The 16,447-nt window shown below is 34.3% G+C and overlaps 1 protein-coding gene across 10 annotated transcripts in view; it reads right to left on the bottom strand.

Moving 5' to 3' along the window:
- The window catches only part of EYA4 (EYA transcriptional coactivator and phosphatase 4), a 299,771-nt gene that overhangs the window by 46,675 nt on the left and 236,649 nt on the right, over window positions 1-16,447 (bottom strand). For 8 of the 10 annotated variants that reach the window (XM_066373184.1, XM_066373189.1, XM_066373190.1 and 5 more), the window contains 5 exons: window positions 9,839-9,931; window positions 5,108-5,174; window positions 3,762-3,904; window positions 3,468-3,611; window positions 1,806-1,885 (listed from right to left, as the gene is read on the bottom strand). In XM_066373184.1, coding sequence (XP_066229281.1) covers window positions 1,806-1,885; window positions 3,468-3,611; window positions 3,762-3,904; window positions 5,108-5,174; window positions 9,839-9,931 — 527 coding nt within the window. The remainder of the gene's footprint in view (window positions 1-1,805; window positions 1,886-3,467; window positions 3,612-3,761; window positions 3,905-5,107; window positions 5,175-9,838; window positions 9,932-16,447) is intronic. The other 2 variants (XM_066373193.1, XM_066373192.1) reach the window with 1 other exon arrangement.

Here is a 16,447-nt window from a genome sequence, read left to right on the forward strand (position 1 = left end):
CAATAAAAAACAAAAACAAAATCTTACCAGTATTTGGACAATGTTCCTAGCAACACATATTTTTCAAAGTAAATCAATAAAAACAAACATATACATTATGATTGCTTGGTGTCAGGTACTGTTCTAAAGCCTTAAATGAACTTAGTCATTTAATTATCACAATCCATAGGCAGCATTATCATTACAGTGATGGGGACGAAGGCACAGAGTGCCTTTCAGTGATTTGCCCAAGGTCACACAGCTAGCAAGTTTCAGAGCTGAAGCCTCAATCCAGAAAGCCTGACTAGCATCTGGGAGCTGGAATCTCTGCTACGCCTCAAAGGAAGATGAATTAATTCACTGACTGGAAAGGTACAGGCATCAACTTCTGGTGAATATAATGTCTCTGTACTCAAGCATATCTTAGAGATCTTTTCTTCTCTTTATATCCACTATTGTCACCCCTTCATCCCGGTCCAAGCCACCTTCACTTACTATTGTAGCCAATGGACAGGTTTTCTAATTTCTCTCCTCACTTCCATTTTTGGCTTTCTCTAAAGGCCCTAAAGCCAAAGTAACCTTTTCAAAACATAAATTACACAATGCTCTTCTGCTGCTTAACATGCTTTATTAGCTTCCTATTGAGCTTGAAATAGATTACAAGTTCCATCCTACAAACCCCAGGCCCCTGTACATCTAAACAAATGTGTTTCCCCACTGGATACTCATGTACTAACTCAACCCCAGCCTGCTTTGCGTTCACCAATGCACCAAGGTTTTCAGCCCTTGGGTCGGGTACAAGCTGCTTTCTATTCCCAAAACACCCTTGCCCTCATTCTTCACACAGCCCTTATGAGACTTGGCCTAAATGTCTGTTCTGCAAGATAGGCCTTCCCCCAAATTTTCCTTACTTAAATTAAATTTCTAATAGTATTTTTAATAGGACCTTGTTCTCTCCCTTCATACTCCCTAATTATATATTTACTTGTATGATGACTGGTTTAATGTCTGTTTCTTTCAGTAGGCTGTAAACTCCATGAGGTAGGAATCAGGTCCAATCCATTTTACCCCCACCTTCATTTCCCCAGGACACCAGCCAGTTCCTAATACAGAATAAGTACTCGATAAGTATTTCCTAGAATAATAAATTGGTATTCAGTCCATGGGCCAAAATGCAGGACACATTTTATACTGAAACCACTGTATTTAAATATTCAGGCAGCACTAGATCTGTTTTATGATATAAATCTTTCCTCTCCATTATGAATCTTTTATTCTTTCAAGTGGAACAGAGTAATTCTTTCCTCATGCTGTCACTCTACCTAGTAAACTAAATAAATAAAAATAAAAGCCAACCGTAGTCCAACAGAAAGGTTGTTTAGTAACAAATGGTATTTTACTCTAAAACTGACATAACACAATCCAATGATTGATTACAGTTCAATCAATTAATGTTCACACACTGTTTTATCACAAAAAATAAAATTGTATTTAGTACTATTTTGTTTAGTGTTCAATAAATTATATTGAGTTTAAGATTATAGGAAAGCATGCAATACATTTTGTAATTCCATGACAAATAATTAAACCAATAGCAGCTTAAATGTTTAAAGGGCAAACCTAGAAAACAGGAAACCTAGAATAGCTAGAATTACACATATCCCCAAAATTCTGGATTACCCCTTTTACTACCTTGAAATGGCCCTCTTAATTTTAAATATAAAAACCTTATTGTGGGAGACTATGTACTTATGTGATAATCTGAAACTAATCTTTCAAAATCTGAATAGATATAAGAAGCATAAATACAAAAAAAACTACTTTACCTGTTGTGAACTGCTGAAATTCGTTGAATTGGAAACTGAATTATTTGCATAAATAGTAGATGATGGTGCAAAACTAGAACCTACAGATAAATAAAAAATACATTTTTAAAGTATTCACTGTAAAATAATAGAAATACTTCACTTTGCAGAATTCAATGAGATAAATGTATTTTTAATTTTGTTAAGATAGTGAAATTGAAGTTGAGAGATTTATAAGGAATATGTGCTTAACTCCATTTCTCTTGTGACTATAAGGTCACATCTAGAAAAGTCTTAATATGGACTATAGCTGCTCTTCATGGTGTTAAGTGTCTATAAGTGCAGTCACTCAAAGAATAAAATATTATCAGACTCAAACTACTTCCAGATTACTGAACTTTCAGATTGTCATATCAACTGCTTTTGTATACACAAACCCCTTGAGTTAAACATTTGGACAGTATTAGCTTAAGAGATCAACACACAGAACCCACCCAGAATTAACTGATGCTTGCAGCTCCCTGTCTTCATTCCTGTGCCCTTTCCTTACAACATAAAGCCCTGGGAACCAGGGCTCAGACTCCATAGGGTTTATACTGCAATAATCTAAGAGTTGAGGGCCTTCTAAAATTCACTATTAGGTCAGGAATTTATTCAACATTTTTTAAAATTAGGGCAAAAACAAATGGACTATCAATTTGCAGATTATTTTTTTAAAGACTATGTTCCTGCGGAATGTACTTGTTAAAGAGTAAATTAAAAGATTATTGAGACAGCTGATTATTTTATCATTGGGTTTTAAATAGTAGTAGATAATCAATGCAAACTGACCGGAACTAGTTGTGTGGCTAACTGTGGTTGTAGCAAGTATGCAAACACGTTTCTACCTACATTCTCCGTAAAGAGAAACTTGCCATTTCAGCAAAAAAAGTCTAAGTAATTATTTCATTTTAGTCAACTGGCTCAAATGTCAGTACTAGTTGCTTCAAATATGTTAATATAGCCCCAAATTTATGACTATGATAATATAGACAAAATGACAGATAGAAACCGCTTTTAATGTTTTTATTATGTCACTAAATTTTTCCTGCTTCTACTGCACAGTGATTAAAAAGAATTTTTAATTAGAGTTAACAAGAGGAAATATTAAACAATGATCATACATGGAGGATTTGGGGGTGGTGCAAATTATATAAAATATTCCTATTAAAAATGTAGTGTCAACAGGATACAGATATTTTAGGAATGAACAAAAAAAAAATCCTCATTCAATGATCAGCAGGACTTAGAATAAGTGCTAACTCAACCTTAAATAGAATCAAAACAGCAGGATCTACTTAAGGAACACTAACAAGAAAATAGTGGTCTGGTTATGAATCTTTGAAATCACTTAAGTAGATGCTAAATATGTGACTGCTGGCATGGTGACTGGCTTGGGGGTTGCTTTGCTTGGACCAAGTTTTCTGCCAATTTTACGCAACTTAAACTTAAGTACTGGGCATGAGTCATATATCTTAATGCATATTTGACTTTTTTTGTCATGTTTCCTTTCTAATGAAATTGAGTGAGTTGAGGTTTAACATTTAAAACTGTCTTCATGGCTGCAGAATTCTGGTCTGAAGCCAAGGAGCATCATTCAAAAAATTTCTTCTCACCTAACACATCTCCTGTGTGGCTCCTTACCTGGCATCTGGTAAGAATAAGGTGTCTGGCCCGGCTGAGGGGTGGAAAATCCTGGGCTGTAACTGAGGCACCCACTTTGTAACGGGGACTGAGTTTGTGGAAGTCCACTCTCTGTCTTGATGCCTGGCAACATCACACCCAAATCTGTTTGGAAGAAGCATGTGCAAAACCACTTGTTACTCAGTGATCTTATTTCTGAGTTGTATCATACATTAGAATATACAGCGACTAGCCAGCAGGAGTATAACCTGCTGCCTATAAGCAAAGGAGGAGAAAAGAGAAGACGTGAAATACCGTAAGTGGGCAGGCTGTAGGGCTGTCCTGTCTGGGAGTAGGCTGTGTAGACGGCTGGCTGCTGCATTCCCGAATACTGAGTCTGGCCTGCATAGGCAGACATTGTTTGAGCTGCTGGTGTAGAAAGAATGTGTGGATAGGGCCTAAATATCAGAAAAATAGCATTACTGTGGCAACAAAGACTGCATATTAATTCAGACAGCTTAGATTCAGTGAAACCTTATAATAGCCAGGAAGTAATCCTCTTCTTTATCCACAATATAATTTTAGCAATATAGGAAAGGACATGGGTCTGTATGTCAGGAGTCCAGGCTCCGTACAAACCAGTCTAGTGACCTTGGATAAATAATTTAAACTCCCTATGTCTACACTGTCTTGTAAAGTGAGAAATTTGATTTAGATATTATATCAAAAGCCTCTTCTAGGTCTATAATTCTTGTTTACTTCAGACGCAGCATTCTAATTGGTATGCAAATGAGGAAAATGGAGCACAGACCAATTAATTGAGACTCTCCAGTTTCTGTAAGTGACCTAATACTATGCAATGACTACAAGAGTCATTAAAAGCCCTACCAAGAATTGTCTATCAAGAACTAGAAATCTTAAAAAAAAAAAGAGTAGGCAACTTCTTGAAAAAAAAAAAATAGAATGCCATTCCCTTCATCAAGCCACATTTTACAGAATGTTCCCAAATGGATATCCCATCTCCTGCCTATTCTTAAGGACACTTAGTATGACCAGACGGTGGCGCAGTGGAAGGACACTCTAGTTGTCACAGTCACAGAAAATAACACCTAAATGTGCATGAATCTGGGATCCAAAATATTGACACATCTGACTGACTGCAACAATTAATACGGTTAAACTTGAAATTTCTACCACTGCCCTCAATAAGTTTGCTGCATTAATTATAAAAATAATAAGAGCATAGTCTTCAAAAATATGTTTTTCAGGACTTGAAATCCAATAAAAATACTGTAACAATGAAACAAATTATGATGTGACATTTGCATAAAAGGTAAGCTCTAGATTTGCTTTAAACTAGTCGGCACTTCAGAATTTTCATTAAAAAATATCAGTGCGTTCTGGTTTGAACTTGATGCTTTCTTCAAGATGTATAAACATCCAGCATTAAGGGAACTGTCCAGATAAAAATGAGTGTCTCTTTATTTGCAGGTTTGTGCAGGGTATGGATTTATCCAACTAATTTATCCAAATGTCTCTAACACATTGATATACATAAATGTATTCCGGTTTAAAGTTGTTATATTGTATGAATACAGATTTATAAAGATAGTCCTGGAAAATCATTCTAACACATTTGAAGGAACCTACTGACCACTTACTTGGAAGGATAGAGCTGTGGGGAATATTGATGTGCTGATCTGGGGCTATAGCCACTGCTTGTTATTACTGTAAGACACAATAAAAGTGCAAAAAGGTTGCTTCATAAATATATTTCACTAGAATATACTAAACCAATTTAAAGAAATTACCACGTTAAAGATATGTTTCTAAAATTCACTGATTCAATAAATGGATTCATTTTCTAAACAGAAGCAGATGCCTAAACATTTTATTCAAACTGAACTGTTTTAAGTTTGTTCTAAGAGCATGAAATGAATTCTTAATGTTAAAAATCATTCCTCTCCATCATTCTTCCATTTTCTCAAATCAGTAGCATGAGCTTACATACTAATATACTATAAAAAATCTTTGATTATAAGAAATTAATATTTAATGATCTAAAGATAAATTTTTAAAATGTGCAAACTTTATATGTTTTAAATTCTAAATATGATGGTAATAGATTCTTTCCTCCATATTTATTCTACTAGAATTACAATAAAAGTTTATTTTAAAAATGTGACATTCCAACCTTCATTTTCAAATTGTCAAATGCTATCATTTTCTCTTTCCTTTCTTTTACCAGATGAGAAATTAAAAATGCCGAGTCCAAAGTATTCTAGTAATAATTGGAATATACTATACATGGAAAGCATGGGTGATAATGCAACACTTAAAAAAACATAATTGCAAAATGAAGCAGCAATCTTGTTTACAAAAATGTTTTGAACTATCAGAGATAGAACCTTTACAAGAAGAACATAAAGGTGAAAGTCGAGTCCTACTAATATTTCATCCCAACATGCAGCCCCAAACTGGAATACATCCAAAAGTTGGAAGTTTCCTCTAACCATCTGCCTTGACTAAGACGGATGTGTTGCAAATATATGGGCTCTGAAGTGTGAGGCAGTCCCTTCAGAGCCAGTGCATACTGGGCAGGCACACAGAGTGTCTTTATTAGGCCATCTGCTGTTCATTCACTTTTCAAAAAGATTAAAGTAGTACACAACGCAGCACTGGAATTAGTTTAGTCTAATCAATCATAGTTATACTTCAAAGTACTATGTCCTTTTTTAGTTGTTCATAATAATTCTGGAGCTAAACTTTTAGAATTATAAAAGTGACAAATAGGTTTAGCTTGCTAATTATTTGATGAAACATGAGATTTTTCTATATCAAAATGCTATTAAGTACCTTTGTGATCTGCTGCTTCAGAAGCAGGTAGAATTTAATGTGCTTAAAATGCTGTTTGGTTTGCAAACCTTGAGTATGAAAGTCTATTATGGTTTCCATAGCAACAGTTCAGAAAGTATGTATGTTTTCATGAATATTATAATCAATTTTGAAAATCATTAAATATATTTAACAAGTTACAAGGTCCATTCTTTTCCTTAAATTATACTGCTCACAAAAAGTAGGAGATATTTCAAAATGCATATGAAGAGGTAAAATATCCCCTACGTTTTGTGAGCAGTGTACATTGACCAATGGACCACTCATTTTCCACTTATTTATTAAAGATTTAAAGAATGTTTAAAACTTTCAAGTGATCTCAATGAGAACAGACTCTTTTTACTACACTATGAGCACTATATGTAAATTACATAGTATCAACGGTGTTACTCCACAGGAAATTCAGTCCAATTCAGTAATTCACAATAGTGAATACTCTGTTTATCCAACAAAATATAGTTGAATGAGGCTTAATACCATGTGTTTTGTCTCTGATTCACAAAACTTCCCTTTGGTACACTCAAGTCTTGGACTATACTAACCAATTATTCTCAGGACTGTAAAACACAAGATTTTACCAAAGAAACATTAAATAATGAAAAGAAGCATTCACTATAGCAGCTTTTATTAAATAAACCAAAGCACAAAATTATTTCAGAAAAAAATCATATACATGAACACAAATTTGAATATGTAGGATGCATCTTCCCTCTAATGAATGAATTTCAGTATAAAGGTGCAACCTTTAAAATTTTATATTAATGACTATACATTCATTTTGTAAACAGAATATAGAATATAAAACCTTTGGCTCAGGAAACTTGGATGTTCACATAAAACTTGGAGAATTTGTGCATCTTAACTAACTTTTTTACATTTTATTCTAGCATCACTCTGCACATAACTGATAACAAAATTTATCTAAAGAGAGTTGGAATTATGCTACACAGGCAGCCTAACCTCCAGTATGATTTCTGGAAAACAAGGCATGCAGACCTACCTTTTATTCCTCATTGCCATTTAAGTAATCTAGAAACATTATCCAAAGCACTCAACTCATTATAGCTCATCATTTCTGCCTATAAAAGTAAGCAAAATTTTCTATATTTCCTAAAAATTAATTAAAACAAAATTTTAAATATTATTAGAATCTCAGAGTATGATGTCAAGCAGTTTTAATGGTTTGTTCTTATTATCATGGCACTTTAGAACAGTGACCATCAATGGGGTGGGAGGTGGGGGGTGAGGCTGGAGGGTAAGTAGGGATTTTGTTTGCCAGGGTACATTTAAAATACATGGAAACATTTTTGGTTGTCATAACTGGAGGGTCCTACTGTCATCCTGGTATGGATGATAAGGATGCTGCTAAACACCTTAAAATGCAGAGGACAGCTGCCCCACAATGAGAAATACGCCAGTTTTTAGGTAGTACTACTATTGAGAATTGCTGACCTAAATCATTGTTGTCCTAAAGAACTTGGTCCATGGTGTTGAAAATGTTCTATATCGGAGTTGTCCGATATAAAAGCCACTAAGGAAACACATGTACCTATTAAACACTTGTAATATGACTAGTGTGACAAGGTAACTTTTGTTACTTGTACCAAATATTAATCAATTTAGATTTAGATAGTCACATGGTTAGGGACTACTTTAATGAACAGTGCGGTCCTAGATAATTCTTTTTTTTTTTTTTTTTTTGTATTTTTCTAAAGCTGGAAACGGGGAGAGATAGTCAGACAGACTTCCTCAAGCTCCTGACCGGGATCCATCCAGCACGCCCACCAGGGGGCGTCGCTCTGTTGCGACCAGAGCCACTCTAGCGCCTGGGGCAGAGGCCAAGGAGCCATCCCCAGCGCCCGGGCCATCTTTGCTCCAATGGAGCCTCAGCTGCAGGAGGGGAAGAGAGAGACAGAGAGGAAGGAGGGGGGGGGGGGTGGAGAAGCAGATGGGCACTTCTCCTGTGTGCCCTGGCGGGGAATTGAACCTGGGACTTCTGCACGCCAGGCCGACGCTCTACCACTGAGCCAACCGGCCAGGGCTAGATAATTCTTAAAAGAAAACTGAAGAACTTTTTTTTTTCCAGACCAGAATGCTGTTGTCAAATATTTATACCTGTACTGACCTGTGAAGCTTTGACTGTATGGCCTTAACCGCCTTTAACTTCTCAGGACATCAGTATTCTTGCTTACAGAATGAATCAGAGATCTTTAAAATTCCTTGTGGAGTTGACATTCTATAATCTTGTCATTTAGCTTTCAATTAACTTGTGATGTATTATTAACGTATGTCAGCAATTACTAAGTTTGTTCTTTTCCTTAAAAATATGTTCATATGCACTTACTTTGTAGAAAGTTTACAAGGGTTTTGGTGAATAATAAAAAATGCTAGATTTAGTTGGTACCTATATATCTCCTGGGAGGCAAGTGAATTGCTAGAAAACAATGTAGATTAGCACATATGAATCTCTATACAGAGTGTATGACTGATTATTTCTTTCAGTTTGTGGCAGTAATATTTATGTGAGTACAAAACAAATGCTCCCAGTCAGTGTGAGCTCATGAAATGGGATCATCCATATCTATAAAAATCAATTTATGCTCTAATGACATCATACTCAAGGACATACTGCAACTCTTTACATGAAGTGTGCCCACATAAAATCTTTGTACATAAAAGCATGGATAAATGTAAAATAAAATAGAATAACAGAACCCAGTTGTAATGACCACAAATACTTTTTTTTAGGTTTAATGGTCATCTTTCTGCTATACACATGCCTTCTCACATTAAAAAAAAATCCTTTCACCAGATAATAAACCAAACAAAAGACTATAATTTAACTAAGTCAATTTAACGCATGTCCTTTGTGCTCACGTGGGAGTTACCAGGTATTTGGATTTAAAAAGGATTGATGTTTCAAGACATGCGATTGTTCTCTCTGAAGCATGTGAGTAAGAGTAGTGCTCTCAGAGGCTGGCTTCTAATGCAACCAGCATGTGCTCTCCTGCAGCCCATTAACCTTTAATACTTGTCACTCAGCTGCTTACACAGGAGGCTTTTTTTTAAACCCAGAAAGGAAACAAGGTTATTTAGAAGGAATCAAATGGATAGTTTTACATCTCGAATCTTGGAGGAAAGGCCGTTTTTATGTCACCTAAGTGGGGAAGTTAAAGGAATAAAGTCAACTATGACAATGTGATTATTAAACCAAACAAGGTATAAAATATTTATGAAGGAATCCAGCTCTGCTTATTTCTAATAAGAAAGTCAGGGGGATGGCTTTGCTGTCAACTAAAAAAAAAAATCTGGCAAAATGATTCTAAATTTAATTTCCAAAAAGGTATGGTTTATGACAATCAATTCTCAAAGTAAATTCATCGCTAAATTTATAAAGAACCCAGTTCTAACAGCTTTGGTGTTTACGCAGCTTGTTCACTAGAAGAATCACGTATACCCCAAGGTGTATGTAACAACACACGAGCTTAAGGCTTTACCTGACCCAGTAAAAGTGTCAAGCGCTCCATCTCCAGTCGTGGTTGTAGTTTCACTGCTGTTCAAAGGCTCTGTTTTGACTGCAAGGAGAGACACTATGTAGAAGAATAAGTACATGTGAGTCTCATATCTAGACTGATATCAAAGATGCTGACTGCTCTACTAGTGTTTTTTTCTAGCTACCATGGTCATGCAAGAGAGAACTTATAGAGTTGGTGAAGAGAGTTTTGTTAATTTAGCTTCTAAATGGACATGCATTTGTAGAGAACTTAATCTAAAAATCCTCTGGCTAAACCAGTTCTCTCGGATCTGGCTTTTAAAGGCAGTCAACCTTAAATAGTTGAAATAGCAATACACATATTTGTATTTTTTAACTCACCTAAAGCACACTCTGATATTATAGTCAAAAGACAGAAAAAAGAAACCATCAGTCAGTCTTCAGAATGTCTAATCCAAAACATAACAAAGAGAAGTACTAGCTTATATTTTATTCTTCTCAAGAAGATATTAAAAAAAAAAAAAAAGAGTGCATAAGAGTACAATGGAGGCATATTCAAATAAGGAAACCATGGGTGTATTTATGTGATGGGTGAAAAATGAGACACTCAATAAATTTTCTGTTCTTAAAAAGGTGAAAGAGCTATACATAAGGTGTTAGGCTTTTTATTTTAATGGCATAATAACTTTTAATGAATTATATATATAGAGAGAAACACAGAATAAGAGATAATTTCTACAGCAATAAGTATACCTTTAAAAACTCTTTAATATGTTATTTTTATTTTGAGGTGGTATATTTTTGTGAAATCCTTACTTGGCAATGATGTAGCCTGGCACACATTATTGTCATTATTAGATGTGAGTGGGGGGAGGGGCCAGTGAAAAAGCCTCTTCTCATTTTGTCACACCATATTTTCCCTTTGTGGGCAAAGCTCTGCTACATATATCACAGCAGCAAGGGAATAAGCTAAATTATTTTCTACTTAACACCTCTTATGATTCCTGGAAATGATACAGTTAAATGCCTTAGAAGCAAGCAGAAAACTATAAGAAAGCTGAAGACTAGCCAACCAAGCATAAACGTGACAAAAAGAATACTGTAGTGGGTCAGCATGTACCCACCAAACAATTGAGCATGGTTACGCTGTTAGAAAAGCAATTAATTAGTGGAGAAACATGCAGTAATGATTATGAACAGAATAGATTGGAACCTCCCTTAGTGAGCTCTGGGGTTAATTTAGTATCCAGGATCCAATAATGTCATGAAGACTTGCTGGAAGATTCAGAAAACTACAAGAAGTTTAAGAAGTTGGAAAGAGGAAGTGAAGAGACTTGGCTTAAGTCTCCTAGCATCAGGGATATTTAAGGTTGACCTATTTTTCAATAGCAACAACCACCTGAGAAGTAGTGTCTAATTATTTGTACGATGATAATGAACCATGGTTACTACTTTTAGTAATAATTTGTATAGTAGTCCATATTATGCTAATAGCTCATCACTAATGAAATTTACCACTACAAAATTATTTACGACTGCATAATTATTTATTGGGAGCTTTCTATGTTTAGATTATTTACATTTAGCTAATCCTCAAAACAACGCTTGATCGATGTGAACCCTTATATCTATTTTATACATGAGGAAACTAATATTTTGGTGGGCTGAGGGGCTTGTTGCATTGCAGATGCTAAAGCTAAGATCTGAACGTAGGTCTTTCACTCTAAAATCAGGATCTCTTCACCATAACAGGCTGTCTTCACATATGAAAATGGCTTATGTTCATGACAGTGACTGCATATGGGTTCAGAAAGTGTAAGAATGGGGTTATTTTAGATGGAGTAGTTAGGCACATTTTGTTAATAATGAAAACTGCAAAATCTGGGAATAGGTTAAAAAAGTATGTTTTTCATTTCTTTCTCTTGAAAGATTTTATTTTATTTATTTTATTATTATTATTTTTTTTTCATTTTTCCGAAGCTGGAAACGGGGAGGCAGTCAGACAGACTCCCGCATGCGCCTGACCGGGATCCACCCGCCCTCTGCAGCGTCGCTCTGTTGCATCCAGAGCCATTCTAGCGCCCGAGGCAGAGGCCACAGAGCCATCCTCAGCGCCCCGGCCAACTTTGCTCCAATGGAGCCTCAGCTGCGAGAGGGGAAGAGAGAGACAGAGAGGAAGGAGAGGGGGAGGGGTGGAGAAGCAGATGGGCGCCTCTTCTGTGTGCCCTGGCCGGGAATTGAACCCGGACTCCTACACGCCAGGCCGACGCTCTACTGCTGAGCCAACCGGTCAGGGCCTCTTGAAACATTTTAAAAGACACAAGAAGTAGCAAATGCAAAAGGAGGTAACAATGCACACTTCAAAGGTACTTTCTACATTCCAGGTGCTCTTTCTGTGCTTTTTATAGATATTAACTCATTTACTGCTCATGACAATCACATGAGGTAGGTAATACTATCATCTTCATTTTTCAGATGAGGAAACAAAGAGGCACAGAGAGGTGAAATAATTTGCCTACAGTCGCAGTTAGTAAATGCTAAAATTTGAGACAAGGTGGTGTGGTTTCAGAACACAAATTTTAAACCATACTACCTTTGCCGGCAGCACTAACCAAGAACTCCTTTAATCTGTGTCTGTATAAAGATGACCCAGAGTGTAATCTAGATGGGTGTAAAGGCTCTCTGTGATGCAATGTCTTATTCCTGACATTTATGACAAAAAAAAGGCATAGTCTAAAACCTTCAGTGAAACTAAGACAAGAGAAACTTCCAAATTTTAACTGTGGCTGAATTCCTACTTAAACGTATTTAAATCTATGAAGACTACTTGTAAAATACATTTATTCATTCTATACATATTTGCGCATTGGCAAGAGGGTAGGAGACTGGGACTTGTGTCTAATAAAACTGTTCTAGAAGCCAGACATAAAGATTAGTTTTGTTACGTTGAATACCAACTTTCAGACTTGATTTCAAAAGCGTAGCATTGATGTTGATTATAATCTCCCCAATTTGAAAGTTTCAGGTGGTCAAAAGCAGAAGGAAGGAAAGGAAGAGTGAGAGTTTCTGGTTGCATTCATTATAATGGAAACATCTCTCTAACATTTTAAAGGGCTGTATGTAGTCAAAGACAAAGAAGATGCATTTTACTCAGAAAATGTATCCCTAGACAGTATAGGAAGAGAAGCCTAAATATCAAGATGTGTTCAGTGTACTAAAATGCATGGATTGTAAAGTAATAACTCAACATTTGGAGAAGAAAAGCTGCACATTAATGCAAATTTATATCCAGGTAAGAGTAGAAAATGAGAGAAGAGGGGGAAATTAAGTACGCTGCTACAGAAGAGAAATTATTTTCACATTAAGTGAGCATCAAAAACATTTCTTAAACTACAAGTAAGATGCAGTCTTTTGGTTTGATTTTATAAAGTAATATTTGTTAATAACAATTTGTTTTCTTCAGGACAGAAAATTCAGGTAGAAAACATAGGCATTCTTTATATGATTACTTGATTTATTAATAAGATGCTAGAATACAAAAAGTATCTTAATATTCATAGAACAGGTAACTCATATAAGCAAAATAATAATTATAGATAAAACTAGAAAAATGAAACAATTTAATCAAAGGTCCAAATATATTTGAAATGTATTCAATTTTCTTTTGTCTTGCTTTTGTTTCCATACTTTAATTAGATCTATTATATACTTTTCTAGGGGCAGAAAACATATTTTAATGAACTAATTGCTAGGCTCTATTGGAAAAATGTTCAACAACTTAGAAAAAAAAAGTTTTATGCATCTTATTATTTTCTTGTAAAAATCCTCATTACAAATGATTACCAGTGTATATTTATGTCATGATCAAATAGATTTTTTAACTATATTTTGTTTTTCTTAATATACGTAAGAAAATTAAATGGAAGAGAAATTTAAGCAGAAGTTAAAAGGGCCTTTGGACTTGTTTTCAGGGTAGTGTCCAACAACATCATTACAGACTCTAAAATGGAACGATAACCTTCTACAGGAGAAAAGTATCATATTGTCAACAACACTCAAATGTACAAAATAAATATTTTGATTTCAAAAGCAGCAACTATATTTTAATGTCCTAGGTTAATGAGTTCTGTCACCATCTACGTGCTCCAAACAAGGGTTCATTACCAATAGAGTAAAATAACAAAACTAAAGCACGTTGCACAGAAACATTACTTCCAGAAATGCTTGAATTATCTGGTCCCCCTCTCCACCAGTTATCCCCTTGTAATTTATATTTTTTTTAAAATAGAGCTACATAGTTTTTATTTAAAGGGTTAAATTAATTTTAACATACTGATATGGCTAAATTATTTTACCTTTAAAATAATCTACAGACAAAATCAACATTGTATGTGATTATTGTCCAGTGTCAGCTATGGCTACTAAATCACTGGTTTCCTCTCTTCACATCCCAGTCTTCATCTCCTCATACACATATTTTCAAAGCAAATTTAATTATGTCCCTTCAGTTTACCTTAAGAACTTTGGTATAACATTCATGTGTATATTTTTAAAGAAAGTCTGTTTCAGGATTATTCCTTGAAAGAGAAGGTGACTCAAGTAATTTACATTTTATATTTCATCTACAGAAATCTGTATTTAAACCAGTGTCTGCTTTATTAAAAGAGCACATACTATATATAAATACATATATATATATATGTATACATACATACATACACACACATATGTATGCACTCCTTTCTGAACCACAAAATTAAACATTGACGGTTTAGGTTCTACCAAGAATTTCAGAAGGAGTTAGATCAGGAAGGATACAATTCTACCACTGGCTAGGGAACAGTATTGCCTGCCAGTTTCAATAAAATTAAGCCTATGATTAATGTCTGTCTAAATCAATATATCCACTTTAAAACCATAGAGCACCAAGTATGTTTCATTCCTAACTATTCAAAAAATATTTAATTTTGTGAAATAATTTGACGAGGCAATTCATGGTTCTCATTCCAAAAAGCAAATCTAAAAATATAGAGCTACAAATAGCAAGTGGCTCTACGGCATATATATATATATATATATATATATATATATATATATATATATATATATATATATATAACATTCAAAAACAAATTCATCACATGTGAGTCAATCATGGATATACTAAATATTCTGGAAGATTCTTTTCCATGATATATAGATTTTAAACATGGGGGGGGCAAAAGTAGATTTATACTTGTGAGTATGCAAAAGAGTTTATTCTCATATTATTATTTATTTATTAAAGATTGTATTTATTATCATTATTATTAACCTCCTTTGACACACCCCTGTATAGAAAACTCCATAAACCTGATCAGAATGTCTAATTTTGGTCCCCAAACCACTTTGAAGTATTTTCTTCATCTCTCTGTAGAATCAAATATTCCCTTCCTCTACTGTGCACCCACCTTGAACCAATTATGCACTCATCATTTTTCTGGTCCCTTTTCCTCTGCTAGATTTTTGGTTTCTTGATGGCCAGTATGGTGTTCTATATAGGTCATGGGTTTCCATTTCCTAGCACAGAGCCTGGACTATAGTACAAACTTAGTGCATTTTTAATTGAGAAAGTAAAAATTAATTTTGAGACTCTATCTTAAGTACTCCCTAAGTATACTTGTATATAAAGTATAGTTAATCATGAATCTGACACCATTAAGCAAATTAGAATCTTTCCTCTATCTGAAAGTAACTTTAATATAGTTGGCATGCATATACATGCATGAATATGCATATACATGAAGTGTGTATACTCTAGCTATAGTACATATTTATCTGTATCAGTCAGGGGTTGACAAACTAAACCCTATGTGCTAAATCTTCCCTATGGCCTGTTTGTGCATAGCCCATGCACTAAGAATTTTTACATTTTAAATAGTTGAAATTATCAAAAAAATAAAATATTCTGTGACATGAGAATGTTGTAAAATTCAAATTTCAGTGTTCACATATCAAGCTTTATTTGAACACAGCCAAGTTCATTTGTTTACATATTGTTTATGGCTGCTTTTGTCCAACAATAGCCAAGTTGAATAGTTACAACAGAGATCATATGTTCTGCAAAACCTAAAATATTTACTATCTGACCCTTTATATAAGAAGTTTGTTAATCACTGATCTATATGCTGAGATATGATCACTTTTATTAATAGTTCTATATTCTAACAATTTTATAAGTGACAAACATTTGAAAAGAAAATCTAGCCTCAATATAAATCTGTACATGTAATTAAATAATTAGGATTAAGGTGATAAAACATTTTAAATTAAAGTAATATATTTAAACAGCACCAATGAAGCATGGTAGGTTATTAAGATGATACTATGAATTCATTCATAGTAGTATAAACTATATAATTAAAATAATCTTTTTGAAAACCTCAAAGTTAACGGAAAGTTCTTAAAAAGATACTAAATTAGCTTCTGCCATTTTTATTATAATAATTTTTAATAATGATCAAATACTAAAAATAAAACCCAGGATTAAAAATAAAATAGTTTACTCTCATTGAGAGAGATTATGCACTGAATGCTTAATTTATGTTATAAATATTAAACATAAGTCATTAAA

The sequence above is a fragment of the Saccopteryx leptura genome, chromosome 3 (assembly GCF_036850995.1).
Source record: "Saccopteryx leptura isolate mSacLep1 chromosome 3, mSacLep1_pri_phased_curated, whole genome shotgun sequence".
NCBI lineage: Eukaryota > Metazoa > Chordata > Mammalia > Chiroptera > Emballonuridae > Saccopteryx > Saccopteryx leptura.